General features: G+C 48.1%; 1 protein-coding gene across 2 annotated transcripts in view; it reads right to left on the bottom strand.

Annotated features, from left to right (window-relative positions):
* MCC (MCC regulator of WNT signaling pathway) overlaps positions 1–22,790 on the bottom strand; it is a 396,253-nt gene that overhangs the window by 34,178 nt on the left and 339,285 nt on the right. For both annotated transcript variants that reach the window (XM_035015375.1, XM_035015386.1), the window contains 6 exons: positions 15,497–15,643; positions 14,450–14,539; positions 13,195–13,343; positions 9,558–9,698; positions 5,806–5,909; positions 2,509–2,692 (listed from right to left, as the gene is read on the bottom strand). In XM_035015375.1, the coding sequence (XP_034871266.1) occupies positions 2,509–2,692; positions 5,806–5,909; positions 9,558–9,698; positions 13,195–13,343; positions 14,450–14,539; positions 15,497–15,643 (815 nt within the window). The remainder of the gene's footprint in view (positions 1–2,508; positions 2,693–5,805; positions 5,910–9,557; positions 9,699–13,194; positions 13,344–14,449; positions 14,540–15,496; positions 15,644–22,790) is intronic.

Here is a 22,790-nt window from a genome sequence, read left to right as displayed (position 1 = left end):
CCTCTGTCCTTTAAGACAACGGTAACTCCTGATGAGGCTATGGTTGAATTTTTCAAAAGCGAAACAGCAGCGTCTCTGGGCTCCTGCCAACAGTCAGCTGATAGGCTGGCTACCATTTTTATTCTCCTTGCTGGGAACTGCTCTGCCACTGCTCCTTTCCCAAACCACGACCCTCCTGTCATCAGGGGCCGTTCGTCCGCTGCCAGAAAGGCATCTGGAGACCTGACACTCGGCGTTCCTTTCCTGAGACCTTGAGGACCAGTGGACTCTGATTAGGATTCTCTGCACCAGCTGGTGACAGTGGGAGGAAAGGGGGCTATGAAGCCATGTACAGCTCCGACACAGAAAACTCCCTTTCTCCCCTAAACTTGACATGGGGGGATGTCTGAGCTGGAATGGCAAGATTTACACACAAAATTAGTCATTGTAATTATGAAAAGGGTTGGTGGTTTGGGACGTTTTCTCAGAGCCCACATGTCACTTCAAGTAGATTGGTTGTGTCAGGACCAAAGAATGTGGTGTGTCACACAAACGGCCTGTGTGGGGCGCTTTCGTGCCCACCCTGGCTGCTCGCACTTGGGTGGGAGGGTGAAAATGAATTTTTAAGGACAACGGAGCGAAATCTGAACTAAAGTCCTGGTACTTTGATGGAAGACCCATTTGAGACTGAAATCAGTTCAAGGGCCATTCTTTTGTGAGATCATCCTTAAAAAGAAAGACCATGTCCTGAACTGATCTCAACCTGCGTTGATATATCACCAAAAATGAAATTTCTCTAAGAAAGCTGTCTCAGAATCAAGGCTCACCTATACATTAAGATATTTCTAACAAGCGTTCAAAACCAGGATCTTCCCTAAAAGGATGGGGAGAGTTCTTACTTTTGACAGACTCCAAATTTATCTCTGATTTGGATTAAAACAAAATTATTTTGGAGGTGGGGAGGTGTGAGCAAAAGATGTGTAACACGCTCCTTAGAAGCTACTGAAACAGCATATATTCCCCGTCAACTTGCTTCTCATGTTCACTAACTCAATAGAACAGTATCAGTGACAACACGAGGACTACGTTTCTACTCTAAACGAACAAGGAAATTACAGATCATACACATCTGGGAAAGTCATTAAGAAGAGCATCTGCTTTCTGTGTTAAGCAGAAGAATGTGGTTTTAAGAAAAAAATAAATTATAATCTCTGTTTCACTGAATAAGACGATTGGTGCGCTGGAGTCAAAAGCAACTAACTCCCTTGAGTTTGTGGGCACCTGGCCAACTCCGTTACTGGGAACGGCCCCCCTCCTGAGGCCCCGGGTCCAGGGCAGGTAAATGGGGGCACTCAGGCAGATGGCTGGGTCCTGCCGGTTCAGAGAGAGATGGCAATGTTAAGTTGCTTTCAGGCACCGAGGAAACATGAGTATTTCTCCTTTGGCTCTTGAGATTCCATCTAGCCTTATGTGGTTCTTGGCACTTGATCTGCAAGTGAGCGCTGTTTTTTAACGTCATGATATCCAACCTGTTGTAGTGGCAAGAATAATAAGCTTGGTGCCAAAGTGCTGGAGCTCAGTCCTGATTCCCCTCTATCAGCGGTGAGACCTTATTTAGCCAAGTCCCTTACAGATCTCGGAGCTGAGGCTTTCTCACCTGTGCGAATGGGGTAAATCACCCTTCCCGTCTTTTGTGATTTGGCTACCATATGAAAATCTGTAACAAAGTACTTTCTAGACCGAGAACTGATATGTAAAGGGAAGGCATTCATGGTTTTAGGGCTTTGGTGGTAAGACATGAGAAGATGGCTAGCAGAGGCTTCATTCTGATCCTCTCCCCACTTCTGCAAGAATCCAACGGCTTCAGCAAATTATGCTTAGCCAGGTCTTCACTGCTTTCCTCCCCATCTTTTTCACGTACCCACTGCAGTTTTCTAGATTCACAGACACAGAACCTGAACTCAGGTTCATCACTGAGTGTCTGCTGAGTACCTGCTATGAATTTGGTATCACTCTGCAGAGCAAAAGAGATGGGAAAAGAGGAGGCTATTGCCCAAGAAAAGCTTACAAAGGACAGAGGCCTGAGGAGAAGGGGGCAGAGAATGCAGCCTGGAAATAGGATGCGGTGTGGGTCGTGGGTACTTAGGGACCGTTTGCAGCAAATGAGCCTCACGCTACCCCAAATACTCTCAGAAATCAAAAACTATGAAGAAATGGCGAACAGAACAAAGTGGGGGAGAGAGCACCAGACAGAAAGGGAGATTCGGGCTCCATCTTCAGGTTCCACCTTCTTGAGCCAACGTCCCCTTCTCTCTGGGCTGTGGTTCCCACACTGGCCACGGAAGGCCCTTCCCAGCTCTCCATGCTGATCCCCCGACTCCCCGGACAGAGCAGGCTGCAAGCACAGGGACAACGCTGTCCTCATCCAAGCCTCACAGTCTCTGAGAGCTGGGTCACCACATGTCAAACCTGGTGAACAGACCACACGCGGACACACGTCCGTCTGGTGGCAGGAGGGCCGGGAATTACCTGGTGTGGCTGTTGGAGGACAGGCTCTCCCAGGGCTGCACGCTGCAGCCGGCCACGGCAAAGGCACCCCCGCAGCTGCCGTCCAGCTTCATGAGCAGGGCCTTGGCCGCGTTCTCAGCTGTCTTCCGGCAGTCGTGAGCGCGCTTGAGCATCTGAGTGATGTTTTCATCCCCTGAGTGGTCTCCTACGTTGCAAAGAGGCCAAAGGATTAATCAACACAGTTCTACAGGAGACAAGCCTGGGAGCATGGTCAGATCATCGGTTCTTCGTTACTCAGGGCAGAGGTGGCCCGGTGGGGAGAGAAACTAGCAGTGGATGGCCAATGAAGAGACCCATGTGCGGGGCTGGGCGCCGTCACTTAAGAGACTATATGGAGCAAGGCATGTCTCTGCTCTGGGCTCTACTGACCCTATTGATGAAGGGCTGGCAGGGCGATCTCTGAGGTCTGTCTCCAGCTCTAACATGCTATGATTTTCTAATTATCCAGGCTCCTGACTTCACCCACTCAGTTGCAATCTACCACTTGGCCATTCTTTCCTGCGGTGGCACCTTCTCATGAACGAGGACCAAACTGTGCCCTGCACACATCCAGAGCTTTGCTCAGAGCTTTGGGTAGGCAAGAGAAACACACCGAATAGTTAAAATGAGAACTTGAGATCGGCAGTGTCTTTTCTGTAGCAGTGCTATCCCTGACTTTCCTGTCTCGCTGGGACACAGTCAGTGGTGAGCCCCGATGCCTCCAGAAATCAGGTACCTGGGCTGGAGCGAGACCTCAGGAGTGGCTGGCACCCACGCAAAGCCAGACGGCGACTTCCCGGTCGAAAATGTTCACGTTCTTGTTGTGTTTTAAAAACCATAGTGGCCCAACAAGTCACCAGCTTGCTACCTCTTCAGCCTACATCCCTAGTCTTCCAGATGCTTTCAAATGGAACCATGTGCCGAAGCCTAAGACACCAAAATGGTAAATGCAGAACCGGCTGACGTGAATAGGTGTGGGGGTCATACACTCCGGGTCCTCCCATCCTCCGAGCCCACTGCTGAGGCCCTAAGACACTCCTCCAGCTTCCCACGGCACAGTTTGAAAACCACTGGTTTAAGTCATCTAGAATGAGTGTAACGAATGCCTGCGCCATCAACAAGAAACAGAAAAAACCACTGGGGCCGGTACTGGGGGTAACGTCATCAACCAGTACTTGCTCACCAGAATGGCAGGTCCACTGCTGCCGTCAGCGGAATGGAAGGGAGACTTAACAGGGAGCTGCTCCAGGTAAGCCAACTCACAGCTTTACGGAGAGTGGGGAAGAAGTGTGGGGGCCTCCGTCCTGCAGGCTGAGCTTCCCTGGGCCCCCTGCGGCCATGTCTCTGACAGCTTTCATGTCTGCCTTTCTTCCTTTCTCCCTCCCTCCCTTCCTTCCATCAGTCCGTCCTTCCTTCCACAAACGAGGTATCTTACATCTGTCTCACCAACTGACAGCTCTCCGAATTCTGTGAAGCAGGCATGGTAATACTGACTGGCTCATTCTATAAATATATCATGAGCTACCCAGGATTATGTTAATGCAAAGCATTTCATTATTGATTTTAAGTATTTTAAATGCAGATTTATATAAGCCCTTCCAGCTCCTACCAAGTAACTGCGCCAAGTAGAGACAAGCCTAATGAAAGGTGCCTTTCCAGGGCAGGATGGTTTAAAGACATTGTCTGATGATACAAACTGGAAATAAGAGGATTGATTTTTTTTCCCCTTTAATTGATCATTTTCCTTAATACATATATTAAAAAAAAAAAAACTTGACAGCAGAACAAGATCATTTTAGGATCTGTTTAATATGAGGTATAAAGTTTTATGGTTTAGTGGAAAGACCCTGAAAAATGAGGTTTCTAATGGAAATGCTGGCAGAGCTTCTACTTCTGGGGCGGGATGTTAATTCTATTTAAAAGAGAGAGAGAGAGAGAGAGAGAGAGAGAGAGAGGTCACCCATACAAATGGAGGCCTGCTCCCTTGTCTCATAACTTAGATATGAAGCAGGAAATTAATGCCCAGGATACTTCCTTTCCTTCAGATTTGCTTCAGATTCCTGTCCAGGTCAAAACTGAAGGAGGAAACACCTGTGAGTGGTCAGTGCCCAAGCTCGACCACAGGGGAGGGGGAGGGGCAGGAGCTGGTGAGAACAGCGGGGTGGGGGTGGGGCTGCAGTCCGCAGGGGCCCTGATGCAGACATTCTTGGAAAGGTGCCTCCTGGAAGGGCGGCCCCCGTGGAGGCTCCCAGCCCTGGCCGAGAAGCCCATCCCTGGCAGATGGCCTGGTTCCTGTGGCCGGGGACTCCTGGTTTGTCCACCTGCCCAGGTTCGGCTCTGGAGTTAAACAGTTTTCTGTGTACCTGTCAGTGCTTCTCCAAAGAAGCCACTGTTCTAAAGCGGAGGCTGAGGGAGCATCCAGGCCACGGCACTGAGCTATGGCAACCTCTCTCCCTTGATCTCTCTTCCCTCCTAAGCACTATTTCTCCTGTGTCCATCTCACGCTACTGTAAGGCCCAGAGCACAAGCACAGGCCAAGTTTTAGCAAATACTGCTAACCAGGATGACACAATTGTGTCTTTTTCAATTATATACCTCTTCCAGTTACTCAAAATTGAGGGGTCGTTGTAGGGGGCGGTGTAGATCTGAGGTACAGAGTGGGCCGACAGGACACATGCCCCCGGGGCGGGGGAGGCGAGTGGGTCAGCGGACCGCTCTGTTCCCCCACAGGGCTGGGCTCTGCGCTCCGGGGAGAGCCCTCTGCAGCGGACAGCAGGGTGAGAAACCACTTCCTCTGTGTTCACAAGGCACCTGGAGACCAGAGACGGGGAGCCCATGCCTCAAAACCGCCCAAAAGAACAAACCTGAGGCCAGGCAGCCAAAAGAAGCAGCGAGTCTCCGCAAAGGCCACGTGGGCAGCAAAGGGACCCTTAACAATCAGCATCCCAGAGAGGCTGTGGGAAAGTCGGTCCCTTTCATCACAAACTGTGGGCCTCCTGCTCCATCTGGTCCTACTGTTGGCCTGGGAGGGTATGTTTCCTAAGAGGGCTTGTTTGTTTTAACTTGTCCGTAATTCTGTTTCCACTCCAGTTCTTGCTGCATTCAACATAAACAATTTACTCATTCAGTCATGAGGAAGAAACGAAAAACACACTTGACAAGCGAATTTCGTGTCGTCGGGAGGTGTTCCAATGCCAACAGCGAAATGGCACCACGGAGCAAGGGAGGCAGGGGCTGAGAAGGCACGGGGAGGGAGGGAGGGACTTGGGCCACACTCACCAGGGGAGGAGCCCACGCCGGCCGCCCGGAACTGCCCCAGGATGAGGCTCTGCTCGCTCTCGGCCAGTGCCAGGAGGAGTTCGTAGGCTTCTATGCACTGCTCACTGGGACAGAAGCACAGCGTACCCTCAGTTCTGGCAGAGGACGGTGGGCCTCCTCAGGGCGGCACTGCGCCCCCGGGGAAGCAGCTCCAACCTCGCTGTCCATGCAAGTGAGGAAAGACCCGCAAATATTCCTGCATAAAGCCAAGGGCTTGGGGCTCTGCTATGTTGCCCACCCTCCCCCCTTTCTACTTAACTTAAACTTTTACTTTAAACTAGAATCTAGGGGCGCCTGGGTGCCTCAGTCAGTTAAGCATTCACCTCTTGATTTGGGCTCAGGGTGGTGAGATCGAGCCCCGTGTAGAGCCTGCTTGGGATTCTCTCTCTCCCTGTCCTTCTGCCACTCCCCACCCCCACTTGCACCCAAGTGCACGCTCTCGATCTCTCAAAACAAATACATACTTGAACTAGGATGTAGAAAAATACAAGGGAACAATGAAAGTGGGAGAGTTCAATTTAATGCCTCTTTAACAATCGGCTAAAAAGGAAAGGTAATATGCCTATGGTAGCCAGCCTCCACGATGGCCCCCACTGATCCCATATGCTGGTATCTGCACCCTTGTGTTAGCTCCTTCTGCACTGTACCAGAGTTGGTCTATGTGACTAAGAGGATATGGGATGTCACTTCTAAGACGAGGTTATTTAAAAGCATCGTGACTTCCATCTTGGTCACTCCCTCTCTCTCTCCCTTCACTTTTTCTCTTGGATCATCCTCTCTAGAGAAGGCCAGCTGCCACGTCTTAAAGACTCTCGAGCAGCCCCATGGAGAGACCCATGTGGTGAGGAACTAAGGCTTCCAGCCAACAGTGAGTGAAGGACTGAGGACTCCACCAAACAGCTGTGTGAATGAGCCTCCCTAGAAGCACATCAGCCAGCTCTGGTTAAGGTTTCAGATGACACAGCCCTGGCTGACCGCTTGAGCAGGACCGCCTAAGAGACTCCGAGCTGGAACGCAACCCAGAGAAGTCACTCCCAGCTTCCTGACCCTAGAAACTGTGCCACAAGAAATAGTTACACAATAATTGGTAGAAAGAAAGAAAGAAGGCCCCAGAAAGAAGACTATTTTGACCCAGACCTGTAGTAGCCCCTAGCCACATGTGGCTTTTTAAAGTAAAAAGAATTTAAGTAAAATGAAAAATTCAGTTCCTCTGTTGCGATAGCCATATATCGTATGTTTAAGAGCCACATGTGGCTAGCAGTTACCACACTGGACAGCGTAGACAGGTAACAGGCCCATCATCACAGAAGGTTCTACCAGATGCTTGTAAGGTTGCCCTTTGAAACACTTAGGAAATCTCTGACAAATGTGAATTTCTAAGAGGAAGAAATCAGTCTCTCTTCTTCATGCCTGTCATCACTGGACACACCAGGTATAGGATCTAGGAGGGACCCCTTCCCCACTGCCACATGGGACCCACAGGGACCCACGTCGGCACAGGAAGTGGAATGTGTGCGTAATGCCTGAGTAGTCCGGGACAAGATGCCTGCAGTGCAGAAATTTCCCTGCCAAGCAAATAACCGATTAGCTTCTCTCAGCTAAGCAGGGGAAATGTTGCTTTACTCAACATTTAGTCAACAGACCATCTGTTTGTCTATTGTCTCACTTTCATCTTCTTTCACTAAGAGGTAAGAGAAAAGGATAAACCCCATCCTAGCTAGTGCCCCGGGTGTTGGACGCTCCTCTTTTCATGGGTAGTCCATCTTTCAGGTTAGAGATCCTGCGACATTGCTTCATCCACACAGATCAAAGGCAGACTGCAGAACAGCCTGTTTCAAGAGTTATCACACGTGGATTATCTGCTTGCTTTGGTGTGTCTGTAAACTAGCATGATTGTGCTCTAGCTTTGGTCTCATGTGTTTTATTCTTTTTTTAAAGATTTTATTTATTTTGACAGAGAGAGACAGCAAGAGAGGGAACACATGCAGGGGGAGCAGCAGGGAGAGGGAGAAGCAGGCTTCCCCCTGAGCAGGGAGCCTGATGTGGGGCCAGATCCCAGGACCCTGGGATCATGACCTGAGCCGAAGGCAGACGCTTAATGACTGAGCCACCCAGGCGCCCCTCATGTGTTTTGTTTTTTTTAAGTAGGCTCCACGCCCAGCATAGATAGAGCCCAACATGGGGCTTGAACTCACGACCCTGAGATCAAGACCTGAGCTGAGGTCAAGAGTCGGATGCTTAACCGATTGAGCCACCCAGGCGCCCCTGGTCTCATAGGTTTTGGGGTTTGATTTTGTTTTGTGAAGAAACAAAGTTTCTTAAAACATATTGATCTTTTCGGAGGATGCTAAGAATAAGGTACAGTCACTACTCTGGGATCTTGGCAAATATGCCAAAGGGTGCCACTAATAAAAGAAACCTCTGAAAACAGTAATGCATAGCTTTGTAGCTATGAAACAAATAGTAACCTAAAAACAGATAAATTCCAAAGCTGATGAGGCTGAAAAGAAGTGGAACATTCATATACCACTTGCTCATTGATGAATGAACTACAGTCATTTAAACTGGCTTGTTTTTATGGGGAAAAACTGGGAGCATGCCTGAAGAGCCACAAAAATATTCATATCCTTTGACCTATTAATTCCTGCTTTGGAGATTTTATTCCAAGGAAAATATTCAAAAGAATGAAGGTATTATCTGTATTACATTATTCACCATAAAATTATTTTATTAGGATATTAAAGTATTTTAATATCCTAAGTCTGCAAAAGTCTAAATGTCTTTTAGAGAACTGAGTAAACAAAACAACAAAATATAAACTTGATCCAGGGGATACAGCCATTCAAAATGCAGGGAGACCCTGAAGCAACATTACAAAACCACCATAAAGGGCGCCTGGGTGGCTCAATCATTAAGCGTCTGCCTTCGGCTCAGGTCATGATCCCAGGGTCCTGGGATCGAGCCCCGCATCGGGCTCCCTGCTCCGCGGGAGGCCTGCTTCTCCCTCTCCCACTCCCCCTGCTTGTGTTCCTGCTCTCGCTATCTCTTTCTCTGTCAAATAAATAAATAAAATCTTTAAAAACAAACAAACAAAAAACAAAACCACCATAAACTGAAGAAACAGAATGTCCTAGATTTCTAACAATGTAAAATATATAGGACAATGAAAAAAGACTGGAAAGAGCAAATGGATATATAAATATGAAAATAAATGTTTTGAGTGATATTACTTGAAGAAAATAATATTTAAGTTGGGGGCGCCTGGGTGGCTCAGTTGTTAAGCATCTGCCTTCGGCTCAGGTCATGATCCCAGGGTCCTGGGATCGAGCCCCGCATCGGGCTCCCTGCTCGGCAGGAAGCCTGCTTCTCCCTCTCCCACTCCCCCTGCTTGTGTTCCCTCTCTCGCTGTCTCTCTCTGTCAAATAAATAAATAAAATCTTAAAAATAAATAAATAAAATAATATTTAAGTTGAACATGCTGGCAGAAACATCTCAATTTTCCTATACCATACTCATTACTCTTCTTTTCTTAATTGCCACAAGGTGCTAATGGATTTTCAGTATGTATCACATTGGTATTTGCTGGTCCAACCCCCTCCGTATGTGCTCTAAAAGCCTGGTTTCTACTTTGAGGCAGGTTACTGGGCATGCATTTCTAAGTTAACCCCGCCCCCCAACCTTGCACATGGGCACTCAGGGCCTGCACTTCCTACCTGTACTGCAGGGCCAGCCGCAGGGCCGTGGCATTGGACTCATACTTTCCCACCAGCATGCTCATCCTCTCAGCGTTGCTTTTGCATTCTTCCAGCGTTATGGTCAGGAGGTCATTTTGGGATTTGAGGTGCTCGATGCGGCTACAAAGGAAGAAAAATCTCTTTTCACGACTTCACATTAGGATTACAGTTCATTTGCCGATAGTTGAGCCATCTCATCTAGACCCAGGCCAGACACGCGTGTTAGGATGTGAGCTCGTCAGCGGTTTTAGCAAACGTAACTGACATGGATAATAAAGGAAGCAACCCTAAGTATGAGAATCACTAAATTCTGTGTGAACTGGAAATACACACAGGCCCCCTGGTTAATTCCCACCCAGCCGGCAACACACCATGTGCCGGGTGCCGCGTGAGGTGCTGAGGATCCACCAGGGAAAGGAGCCAGCCACGTGACCTCAGGCCCTCAGGAGAGGTAGGACAGGTGCACTTCAATAAGCCACACTCCACGGGGACAAACAAGAAGCAGTGCCACAGTAATAGCTACTATTTGTTAAACCCCTGCTCAATAACCCTCCGTGGCCCTTTGAATTAAGTATGATTATCCCCATTCTCAGAAGAGTAAGTAGAGGCACGGAAGGGTTAAGTGCCTTCAGGCAGTTTGACCTCAGATCCTGTGCTCTGAACCACTCACTACAGAGCAGAAGCAACAGATGAATCCAGGAGTAAGAAACTGTCCCTAAGGGCCTCTGAATGGGCGGCGGACAGGAGTCTCATTTGGTAATGTTAAATTTGAGGTTCTGGTGTGACATCCACATTGGAAATATCAGGAAACAGCTGGAGATATGAGACAGGCACTCAGAAGAGAGGTCTGGGCTAAAGAAATTTGAGAGCCAGAGGAATGTAAATGCCTGTTAAAGTCATGGGACTGGATAAAATCACACCGGGGAGCAGGGGAAGTGCTGATAGAGGAGGACAGCCATGAGTCCCGAGGCAACGCCAACCCCCACAGACTTCATAGAGAATGAGGAGCCAACAAAGGAGACAGAAGAAATGACCTTCAAGGCAGGAAGAAAACCAGTAGAGATCTATCATGCCCCAAGTGAGACAGAACATTTTCAGAAGGAAGGAGTAGCCTGTTAGTGGGGTGTTGCCTGAGAAGGCCTCTAAGATGGGATCGGTCACGAGGAGTCTGTGAGCGGCCTAAAGAGTTTCATCTGCTTAGTGGTCCTAAGATTGATCCTCAAGGCAAATGGCGTGCAGGCCCCTTACCATTTTAAGAGTCCCTTGCGTTGTGTATGTGTGAAACCCCCTGTGTCTTTAAGACTTGGTGGTCAGAGTACTATAAATGGGTGTGTGCATGGGAATTAAATCACTGCATCCAGGGCCATGTTGGACGTGGAGCCCTACTTAATAATCACCCCCCCCCGCCCCTATGCTACCACAGTGCCCTGTTTACGGGGAGTTTTCTTATGATCTCTGTTTGCTTCTTGTATAGCTCCCCAAACAGAACAGAAGCTCCATGAGAGACAGGGACCTTGTCTGTCTTACTTTCCTTTGCATGACAAATAGCTGAGCACAGAGTACGTACTTAAAACAGATTTGTTAAGTCAGGAAACATTTTTGAGGAGGTATGACCCCCCTACCCCACACACAATCAAAAAGCTAAGGGCTCTCATTTTGGGGGGTGTAACAAGGCCTCCAACTTTGAGGTAGGTAGTTTAATAACAGAGTCTAAGGTTATTCCCACATTCTAGTTGTAGCTATGGCCATAGGGAAAACACTGGAGGGGAAGTCCAAGGGCAGGGGTAGAATTCCAGCTGGGCTATTTAACAGCTCTGGACTCCAAGCAAGTTGCTCAACATCGAAGCCTTTGTTTTCTCATTTGCAAAATGGGACTGTTCTGCCCTCCCAAGTTGAAGATTAAGTAGTCGTGAGAACCCTTTGTAAACTGTGAAACACCATAATAACGTGAGCTACAAGGACCAAATGCTTCCCCTTTCTTTGGCGTCTCCTAGGTGCGCAGAACGGAGGAGAAAGGAACCTCCCCCAAGTTCAACCACAAAGCAGGCTTGTTAAGTCCCAGAATCTGTGGAGAGGAGATCCTCACTCACAGAGGGCCCCTGAAGGCATCTGACTTCATTAAATTGCAAAGGGCATATCTGATTCAATTCTTAAGCACCCCCCAGCCTGGTACGGAGAGGACTGCTTCTTTACTGCTACAAGGTAATCATCGGGATTGTCACTCTCAAGTATTTTGGATTTAATAAGGAAACCATTTAATTTCCAGATTTGAAATGACCTAGATTGCTACGTTTCCTTAGTCCTCAAGCACTATATTAAACAGCTTCAAATCAGGGAGGACTAATATGGTAATTCAATTTATTCAGGTTTGCCAGACACCAGGGGAACGGCATTCGGCAACCGTGGAGGGGGACCGGCATCCACATTTCTTCCTGGTGAGTTCACGAGCCTTTCAAATTCTTACTGTGCTCTCCCACTGAAGGCTGGTGGGTCAAGGCAGCCACGCCACACTTGGATAGGATTCAGTAGTGCGCTCTGCCCCTGCAGGACCCATTCTGAGTCAGTGGTTTACCAGGACTTGGCCCTGGTCCTTCTTTGCTTTTTCAGCAACTCCCATCACCGGGATGACCTACAAGCCAGGCTTTGCCAAGAGGCATGAGTGCAAACTCTAACTACCTCTGTTATGAGATTTGGGAAGAATCCATAAAACTGGAAAAATTTTCTAAGTAGGACAGTTAGAGCTACTTAGAAAGTGATTCTAAGTAGGACTAAGTGGGATAGAACGTAGGGACGGAGGGTTGTGTACTTTTGCAAAGAACATAAGTAAAAATTAGGCAACCCTCCGGAGGAGCAGGGAGGGCTAGACCAGCATGCCTGGTCAATCCCAGAATGCCTCGATCAGACTGCCTTTGCTGGTTCCTGATAGCTCCAGGCGCCCCTAGGATGCTGACTCAACATTCCAGAGCTGCTCTCTGTAGTTCCTGGCAGCACAGGCCTGCATGCTTGGTAGCCGTCTTGTCTTTCTGACCTACTTGTCATTCAATACGAACAGCTCCCAGGACTTGCTACAAAATTTGCAAGGCCCGGTGCAAAATGAAAAGGTGGAGCCCTGCTTCATAAATTAAGAATTTATTTTTATTTTTTCAAGATTCTATTCATTTATTTGACACAGAGAGAGCATACAAGCAGGGGTAGCTGCAGAGGGAGAGGGAGAAGCAGGGTCCCTGCTGAGCAGGGAGTCCAACTCAGGGCTCGATCCCAGGACCCCGGGATCAGGACCCGAGCTGAAGGCAGATGCTTAGTCAATGGAGCCCCCCAGGTGCCCCAAGAAATTAAAACGGTGACAGCAGAGCAGTAAAGCCAAGTGTGAGATCCTTCCAAACATGAGGCTTGTGCACTTGAACACATAGGTCACACAACGCCCATGAAGCCAGCCCCAACTTCGGTAAGCGCTTTTCTGCTGAAGAAGAAGATGGGAAGTCCCCACCCACCAGGCTGACAGCATCTCCCTATGTCCCAGCTCCTAAGCCAACTTGAACTGATCTTTGAAAGGGAAAGGAGGGCAGCTCCCCACCCCCACAACACCGCAGTTCAAATACACAGGATTTCTCCTTACCTATTCAACCGTTCTGTTTCCACCTCAAACTCTCTAATTTTGCTTTCCGAGATGGCAGATCCGTGTGAGTAGAGTGTTTGGAAGATCTCCTGGATGTTGGAGCAGTCCTGAAGAGAGTGGGCCAGGTGTTCCGCCACACTGCTGGATACCTGCACAGGTAAGCACGAATCCCGCTCTAGACAGTGGTCGCTTTAGGGACCGGTCCTCAGACAGGACTTTGCATGCGGAAGAATCTACAGCCAATATTCCTCGACAGTCAGGCACCAGAAGATGGTGACCCTGATTTTTCTCAGTCTGTATAATAGGATTCTATGATCAAAAGCTAACTACTGTGAAAATAGTACATGAACAGGATCAAAACACAGCTGTATCCTCCAGGCATGTGTTGCTGGGCAGCAGACCTGGGGGAGCATGCCTCTTTAGAATTCCTCAATTTCTGGATATTGAACAGAGTCTGGACTCCCTTCCCCTTCCTGAGCCCCCTGTGCCCCCGTCCCCCAGGCCCTCGTCTCTGGTTGCTGCAGCCAAAGAGAGCAGGCGGCTCCTTTATTTTCACAGTTTGGCTTTGGCACCGAATCTGGATGCAGGCAATTTTTCTCAGCACATAATTCTAAATTAGGGCTTTAAAAGTACTGTTCAAGCTTTCCCCACCCCTGGGGATCAAATAGCTGGCTCTCTCAGCCTCATCGTCAATCCTAAAAAAATATTCCTTAGGGAACTAAAACGACTCCCTTTTCACCATCCATCAGCTCTTACAGCCCCAAGGGGTTTGTAGGCTCCCCAGATGAAAACCCTGGTACTAAGCGAGAAGGTTCCGGTCTCTCCCAGCATTGGGCTACGCTTCAAAGGCAGCATTCATCCTCACTGGAGAGCACGTTCCCTTTTAAGAGGCATGTGAGAAAGGTAAAATTCTTTCAGAGCTCCCTGACCCGCTCGGTCTCAGGGGTAGCAGGGTGATACAGAGCAGGTACTTTAAGACTTTCATCTCCATCACCAGTAACTAGACCTAAATCATTTCTTTCGGACAGTTTGCAGGTAGAGAAAGAGAGAAACTCCCTTATAGCTGAAGAAGTAATTCTCCGATGAGGAAACCACTGTACCCTTTAATCTGATCCTCTGGAAGGAAATGGGGTATGACTTGTTTTATAATTAACTTGTTTACAGGAGGTGAACTTGGGAAGTTCTGTCACCTACGATCTGCCATCTGTGTAGCCCTACTGGGCACTCTCTTGTCTTGCATCTCACGAACACTCACCCCAATGCTACTGATTTCTGATCCCAGGACTGGCCGATCCGATGACGAAGACTCGGACCTGGTCTTCGATAGCTTCACCCTCTCAGCAATCTAGAAAAACAAAAAATTATCGAAAAATGACATATCACTGTCCAGATAAACCGTCGAAGACTGTGCTTATACAGGGCTACTGTTTAGTCATGGCGACTAAACCAATTCGTCAATTTCCTAAAAATAACTCACTCATCCAATTTTTCCACCATCTGCTTCACCCAGGGTTTTCCAACCTCAGCACTCGTGACATCTTGGGTTGGATGTTCTTTGTTGTAGAGGGCTATTCTGTGCCCTGTGGGATTGTTTGCAGCACCCCTGGCTTCTAGCCGCAAGATGCCACCAGCACTCTAGCGGTGACCATCAGGACTGTCTCCAGACGTTGCCCAATATCCCTTGGGGGAGGACAGAATCACTTCTAGTTGAGAAACAATGGTTTGACCCCACTTATCCAACTTGATGGTTGAGAACCCGCCCCCCTGCAGAGACCGGCAGCCCACCAGGGAAGAGTGTGTGTGTCATTGTTACAGTCCCTCTGGGGCAGACTCAGCATGTGTGCAGGGGTGGGGCCGCTCCTCTAACTGCCTTGGCCTGTCCAGCAGAATCTATTTTTCTGCAGCCAGGGCTGTTGGTCCTATGAGAAGGGCGATCACTGTTCCATTACTCAGGGTCCCCTCCTGGGCTGAATCTCAGTCCCCCAGAGGAACTATCCATCCACCCCTTACTATGGTAGAACCTGACAAAATATCTCATTTTCCACAACGACTGGTCAGCTGTGACCTGCTCCCGCTGGCTGATTAAGGAGAGTTGGCATCCAGGTCACAGCCAAGACAGACAAAACTACCAGCGGGCTATCTCTCCCTGCAGCCCCAGCGTAGGAGGCCTGTGAGAGACCCGAGGGAAGCTCCTCGGCACCCTGTGAGCTCATCCCAGGCCTGCACAGTGGCCAAGCTTGGTAGAGGCTGGTGCGGATTCCAGATAAAAGAGCAGGCTTCCCGCCCGTCCCCGGGCGCTCACCTTGGCAATGGGAATGTCATTGCTGCTGCTGCTTGTGCTCAGCTCCCCGGTGCTGGGGTTAACTGGGCGGTTGGCAGAAGTGAGGCGGCCAGGGCTGGAGGGCCCCGTGGCCTGCACGCTCTGTAGTCGCGTTTGAAGCTCTCGAACCTGAAATAATAATGCAAACTTTAGACACAGTTGGTGGCTTCCCTGGCCAAGGAGCAAAGTAGCCAGATGGCTGGGTTTTCATTTCCATGAAGAGATTAGCTTCACTGAAAACCTAACTAAAGCTAACTTGGTTGAGTCCACATAAAAGTTTGTTGTATTCTTAACTAGACCTGCCACTGGCTGGCCATCATCTGTTTTTCACAGGTATGATCTAAAAATGTTTTCTAAGGCTTTGAAGGCTTCCAGCAGAGGGGGAAGGACCATCTTTAAGGAATGTTTGTTCATTCTGCCTCATGGGCCTGAACGTCTTGGGCACTGCAGATGGAGAACCCGGGATGAAATCGCCACTCGCCTGGAACTCAAAGCTCAGAGGAAGAGAGAACAAATCATTTCAATGCAAGTGCACATTAATGCTGTAAATATCCACCTAAGGTGCTGTAGGAAGCTGAAAAGGGGAAGAATGTACCTCCATCTCAAGTTGACAGGGAAGGAGGGGATGGTGCTTGAACAGAGTCTTGGAAGCGACCAGATCACAATGGACAAGATGAGGAGGGGCGGCTCTGATGGGGGTGCTGAGCAAGCTGGGGGTGGGGGAACAGCTTGCACGAGGGCACAGGCATCAGGGTGACACTGTACTGGGAGAACTGCACGGTGTGGAAGAGCCGAAGGCACTAGCAAGGAGGAGAGGCCAAGGGCAAGACACAGATGCACCTGCAGCTTCCCCCCAAGAGACTTGAAGATGGGATTATCCATGGGACAGCGGGAAGGAATATCTACAGAGTCTTTCTGCATAAAAGAGAAACCCAGGGTCCTCTGAATTACATTTAGAACACACATTTACCTGCACAGAACTTATATGTGCAGACTCTCTTCTCTATGGTTATGGCTCAGTGATTTCCAAAGTGAGAAGTGTTCCAAGGAAGTGAAAATAATTGAGAGAAATTGGTCTGATGACTTGGATCACAGTTTTGTCATCAGGTACAATGTCTACCTTGAAGGGCAAACTGACTATAGCACCCATGGGTCCCTACAAATGGGCACCAGGTCCTGCTGGGAAGAATTAGCACCGGGACATCTAAGTCAGGGCTTTCCAAACTTGTCAGTGCACCAGAATGTCCAGGAGGCTTGCTAAAGAGCCTAGGGTCCCATCCCCAGGGATTCTGATTTAGTAGGTGGAATGTGCATATCTGATAGGCTCCCAGGATCTGCAGATGCTCCCAGTTGGGGGCTCACACCCCGAGTCCTAAGGGACTCCTGGAGCCACACAGCACTTTAGTCCCAGAGACAGGAGGAATGCAACCACATCCTTGACACCAAACCCTTCTCCAAAAGCAACTGGAAAGCTTTTCATATTAAATATCTTGGATGTCTCCATCCTGCTAAATTGGGAACCAAAAGTAATTGAGATTTCAATAATTCATCAACATATTAGAAGCCAAAATAGGAAAATTCCCTCAGAGCCAATTGCATTCAATGGTGTAACAGCTAAAAAGTGCCTCACGCTCTGCTGCAGCTTCCAGTAACAGGGGGTTGATGGAAACACGGGTCGTCCTCATAGCACACCAGAAACAGGGCAGACCTCAAAATAGTTTAAAGACTAGAAAAACACATGCTTGTTAAAGCCAGAGGGTATTGCTGGTGAGAGCTGACAGGGCTTATTCTGGACTGGTCCCCAACAAACCAAGAAGAGGTATAGTGCAGATGCCTTGTTAGGGCTGCATGGCAAAGAGAGGGCCTGCTTTCCCATCAAGCTGCTTCCTGGCACCCGGGAAACCTCCCTAACGGAGACCAGGGATTTCCACTGCTACTGCTATCAAAGTCTGATGAGGTCCTGAATAACTGACAATGTTAACACCATTCCAAAATCTAAAGAGTATCCAAATCATTCACAGAATAATCCGTGGTCGGTTCCTACAATGCCAAGTGGCCTACTCACCTTACATTAAAATATATAAATAAATTGTCTTGGGCAATTTACTAAAAGTGCGTTAAAATTACCCATGTTATTGAAAAAAAGTTTCTTCTTCTAATCACTCAAGTAAAACATGTCCACTGTGGAAAATTTAGATGGCACTGAAAAATAAAAACAGAGAAGGTACCTAATATTCTTTCTTCCTCTCTCTCCATGGCTTGTTTGTGCACAGGCATGCATGCTTAAAATGATTTCTAAATCTAAATATCCATTTTCGTTTAAAAAGCGTTAGACCTGGAGAATGCCTTTGAAAACTACAGAATGATAAACAGGTTTATTTTTGGTGTACGCTTTATCATTTAATGGTAATTGTTAGGCAGTGAAAAAAATCCAGCTGAAGGGAGTGGAGTGAGCTTGTCATGAAGATAGACAGCCAGCTGGATTAAATAGCCTTCTCTTTTTTCTTGATTTGGAGGTGGGGGGTCTTAATTAATTTAAATGAATAAATGCACAGAAATGAAGGCTACAGCCAATTTGCTGATTCAGCTTAGGTGAAGCCTGGGAGAGGGGAGAGACACAGCTGTGATTGTCTTCATTCCTATTCTTAACCACTCTAGCAGGTTGCATCATGCCCTTCACCGCCCCCCTCCCCCAAAAGACAGCTTCAAGTTCTAAACCCACAATACCGGGGTGCCTGGGTGGCTCAGTCATTAAGCATCTGCCTTCAGCTCAGGTCATGATCCCAGGGACCTGGGATCGAGCCTCACATCGGGCTCCCTGCTCCACGGGAAGCCTACTTCTCTCTCTCTCACTCCCTCTGCTTGTGTTCCCGCTCTCACTGTTTCTCTGTCAAATAAATAAAATCTTTAAAAAAAAAAAACCCCACAGTACCTGTGAATGTGACCTCATTTTGGAATACGGTCTTTGTAGATATGATTAAATTAAGACTCTCAGGATGAGATCATCCTGGATTTAGGGTGGGTCCTAAATCTAATGACTTGTATCCTTGTAAGAAAAAGGAGAGGGAAATTTAAGACACAGAGGTACATGAGGCACCTGGCTGGCTCAGTTGGTGGAGCATGTGACTCTTGATCTTGGGGTTGTGAGTTTGAGCTTCACATTGAGCGTAGAGATTACTTAAGGGGGGGGGAAAAAGACAGAGGCACAGAGAAAAAGGCCAAGTAAAAATGGAGGCTGAGATTGGCCTCAAGTCAAAGAACTGCAGGACCTACCAGAAGCTGGAAAGTCAAGAAAGGATTCTCCTCCAGAGCCCTTGGAGGAAGCGCAGCCCTGCCAACACCTTGACTGCGTGGACTCCAGAACTGTGAGAGAATAAATTTCTGTTGTTTTAAGCCACTGAGTTTGGGATAATTAAATAATATACCTGCATTCACTGAAAATATTAAAGAAAATACCTTTGTCTCTACAAAATATGTGGTTTGGAGTCAGGGGGTAGCCAGGAATCACAGCTACCCAAAACAAGGAATCAATACTTGTTGGAAGGTCATTCATCACCCTTTCCAGGCTTTCTCAATCGGAGTTCGGCAACAAAACACAGAACGTGATTTGAGTGGCCATTTTCTGATTTCTCTTGAAGTGAGCACGTAGCCAGTCCTCATCTAGATGCCCTGAAAAGAAGTCAACCTGCTGCAGGAGTGCCTGGGTGGCTCAGTCGGTTAAGTGTCCGACTCTCGATTTCGGCTGTTATGATCGCTGGTGGTGAGACTGAGCCCCATGTCGGGCTTCACACTGAGCCTGGAGCCTACTTATGATTCTATCCCTCTTCCTCTGCCGCTCCCCACCCCCAATCATGCGCACATGCTCTCTCTCTCAGAAAAAAAAAAAAAAAAAAGGAGTCAATCTCTTGCATATATTGGAAACATGATAGAGTATGAAGGTAAAATTTTTGTTTTATAGGGGCTTGGAGTTGAGCCAAACACTGCAATGTGAATGCACTCTGAAAAGGGCTATCAACAGGAGCATCCAAGTCTAAAAGACACATTTTCTTCTGCCTTGCCACAGTGGGAAACACTGGGATTCAATCTTGGAGGTCATGTAGTTGTTCATCAAGCAAATAAAAAGGAAAAGGCAAACAGAGGCAGGGTGGAGCAGGCTGGGGAGGACTCTGAAAGGTTCAAGTAAGGAAATGACGTTAAAATGCCAGAACTCTGCATTTCTCATTTATAACTTAATGAGTCTCAAAGGGAGTAAAGGGTCTTATAAAAAAGAAAATCATTTGAGGGGAGCCTGGGTGGCTCAGTTGGTTAAGTGTCTGCCTTCGGCTCAGGTCATGATCCCAGAGTCCTGGGATCTAGTCCCACATCGGACTCCCTGCTCAGAGGGGAGCCTGCTTCTCCCCTGCCTGCTGCTCCCCCTGCTTGTGCTTGCGCGCTCTCTCTCACTCGTGCTCCCTATGTAAAAAAAAAAAAATCATTTGATTAGAAAAGAGAATGAACTGAAATGAGCAAGAAAAAGGGGGTGAGTCGAGAGAGATGATGAGGCTCCAACACAGCGAAATGGGAACAGAAATGGTAAAATACACCCTAGAGCAGCGGCGCCCAACGACTTCCGGGAACAGCGATGCTGATCTACAGCTGCTCTGGCCTCACGTGGCTACTGAGAATTTGCAGTGTGCCTACTAGACCCAAAGAACTGAATTTTTAATTGTATTCTATTTTCGTCCACTTGAATTCAAATATAAATAGATGTGTGTAGCCAGTAGCTACTGTAATGGCCAGTGTGCAGTTCTGGAACTATTCAAGGAAGTTCAAACAAACACACACACACACACACAAACAACCCAAACTGGTAGCCGGGGTGATTCAGCGAATCAGGGCACTACTTGGCACAATGGGGAAAACGTAAGAAGGAGCAGACTTTCCAGAGAGAAATAAAGATGCTGAATTTGAGAAAACCATGGAGTATGTGAGTAAGGATATTCAGTCAGCAGTTAGAAATATAACCTAAGGGAAGGAGATCAGAACTGGGTATACCGTTTAAGAATTTTGTGTGTGGATAAGGCTGCCCAGGGAAGAGGCAAGGCACTAGGTGTAGGGGCCGGGGGGGGTGGGTTGCGGGGCGGGGAGGAGAGCCCACACATAGCCAGGTGAACTGAAGGATCAACGGAGGACAGATGAGACCGTGATTTTGCTCCAGGACAGAAGGGAAAAAGGTGAGGATAGGCAGTAAGAAAGGTGAGTTTGCAGATGGGAGAGAGAGGATGGGTAACAGAACGGCCCCCATCTGATGGTTTGTTTCTCTAAGAGGAAAGAGCTGAGGTCCTTTGCTAGGAGCGAGGGAGGGAATAGCAGATGTCAGAAACGAGGAAGGAAGCTGAATGAGGACCAAAGAATAAAAAAAAAAAAGCTTACACAGCAGCACTGAGAACTCAGCTGAGCTCTTTCATTCAAGACAGTAGACTGAGTAAATGCATTGTTCTCTTCAAACTCTGGAGACCTCATGAAAATAATAGTAAAGAATAAAAACCGGATTAAAACTGTAACAGTGAAAAGCACATGCTTAGGGCATTAGCAGAAAGATTTGGGCACATTCGTAAATGCAAAGTGGAGGGAAGAGTATTGATGGAAGGAACAGAACGGAAAAGCCAAATTCTATCAAATACACAAGGGGAGGTGGCCTGTCTACGCTGGAGAAGGTTGGCAGGGCTTAGACTCAGCTTTGGCAGGTATATGAAGGACAAGAATGAGGAGGCTGAAAACGGGAGGAATAAGGGTCTGGATACAGAACAAATGACAATTTCCAGCGCATGACAGCCTCAGCTAAAGTAAACAGGCACTCCTCCGGCTAAGGATGCATAGAAATGTTGCATAAAAGAGGAACAATGAGAAAGAAATTCACTGCCAAGGTTAAAGGAAAGGCAGTGAAATCTCCAGGTGCCAGAAGTGAGGTGGGAAAGAAAGCTACAGAGGTTAGGAGGGAGGCGGTGCCGCAGCAGCCCTGGGAATGGAGAGCAGGGTGCAGTGTGTGGGGCCAGGAGGGCCAGAGAGGGCCCCTGAGAGGCCGTCTGTGCTCAGATCCTCCTCCGTAAGCCTGGAAACTTCCCGCCCTGCCCTTCTGTGACCCTCACACTAGCTGGCAGGAAGCCAGAAAGAAGCCCTAGAACTGTGCCCAGGGGTCAACCATAAGAAGCCAAAATCCCAGACCCAGGACACAGGGTGCTGAGTCCAAATCTATAGCACCTGTGTACTACAGGGCCCCCACTTAGAAATGAAGAGTTAAAACTGGTCTGGATTTCGCCAGCCGGTCACTGCCTCAGGGACTTAATTTGTAAATCACCCAGTATCATGGGGGGACAGGAGACCTAACGCTCCGGTGACTGGAAGCTGCTGGACATGGGGGGGCAGTTGCGCAACGGGGTCGATCACCCAGGAGAGGCAGCAATCTACAGGAGGAGAGGAAGCCACCTGAGAAGAAACGAAAATAAAGCAAACAGCAAACTATATCATAATCAGTGTAGGGCCCTCTGCAAGATAAAAAGATTAATTTCTTTTTTAAGTCTTTTATTTATTTAAGTAATCGCTACACCCAAAGTGGGGCTTAAACTCACGGCCCCAAGATCAGGAGTCGCAGGCTCTTCCGACTAAGCCAGCCAGGCGCCCCTAAAAGGAGTACTTTCTATAAAAAGTAAGGAATTAGGAAACAAAAACAGGCAGATATCATCAAACAAGAATAGGTAGACGAGAAAAACAAGCCAGTAGAAAATGTAGCCGATGACATAAAATCAACGTACTGGTTAAACTCTCAACTGGTTAAAACTGAAAACAGAATGAGTGACTTGGAACAGAGCACAGAAATTAATTCAGAACACAGCACAGGGAGCTAAAGAGATACAAAATATGCATGTGTCCCTGAGACCACAAGTGACCCACCAAGGCCCCAACATACTTTTAAAGGAGTTCCAGAGGAAGAGAACACAGGAGAGGACGGAGAAACAGTATCTGAAAAGAAAATAGAGGTGTCTTCCAGAAGTGGAGGTGCACCTGAGTCCTAACACTGAAGCGTCACCCTGGGTTCTAACCAGGTGCGGCAGTGTGGAGAGATGCCTGCAAGTTCTTTGATGTTCCCTCCATCAAGGGATGGAGTCCGAGTCCCCTCCCCTTGCCCGCGCCTGGCCTGAGGGACGGCTTCTAATGAACAGAATATAGCGGAAGTAGTACTACAGAGCTTCTGAGGCGAGGTTAGAAAAGGAGGATCCGCTTTGCCCGCTCCCTCTAG

This window comes from Mirounga leonina, unplaced genomic scaffold (assembly GCF_011800145.1).
Source record: "Mirounga leonina isolate KUSES-001 unplaced genomic scaffold, KU_Mleo_1.0 Mir_104, whole genome shotgun sequence".
NCBI classification, from domain to species: domain Eukaryota; kingdom Metazoa; phylum Chordata; class Mammalia; order Carnivora; family Phocidae; genus Mirounga; species Mirounga leonina.
Note: the sequence above shows the minus strand (reverse complement) of the source record. Positions and strands in the feature narration are given on the sequence as shown.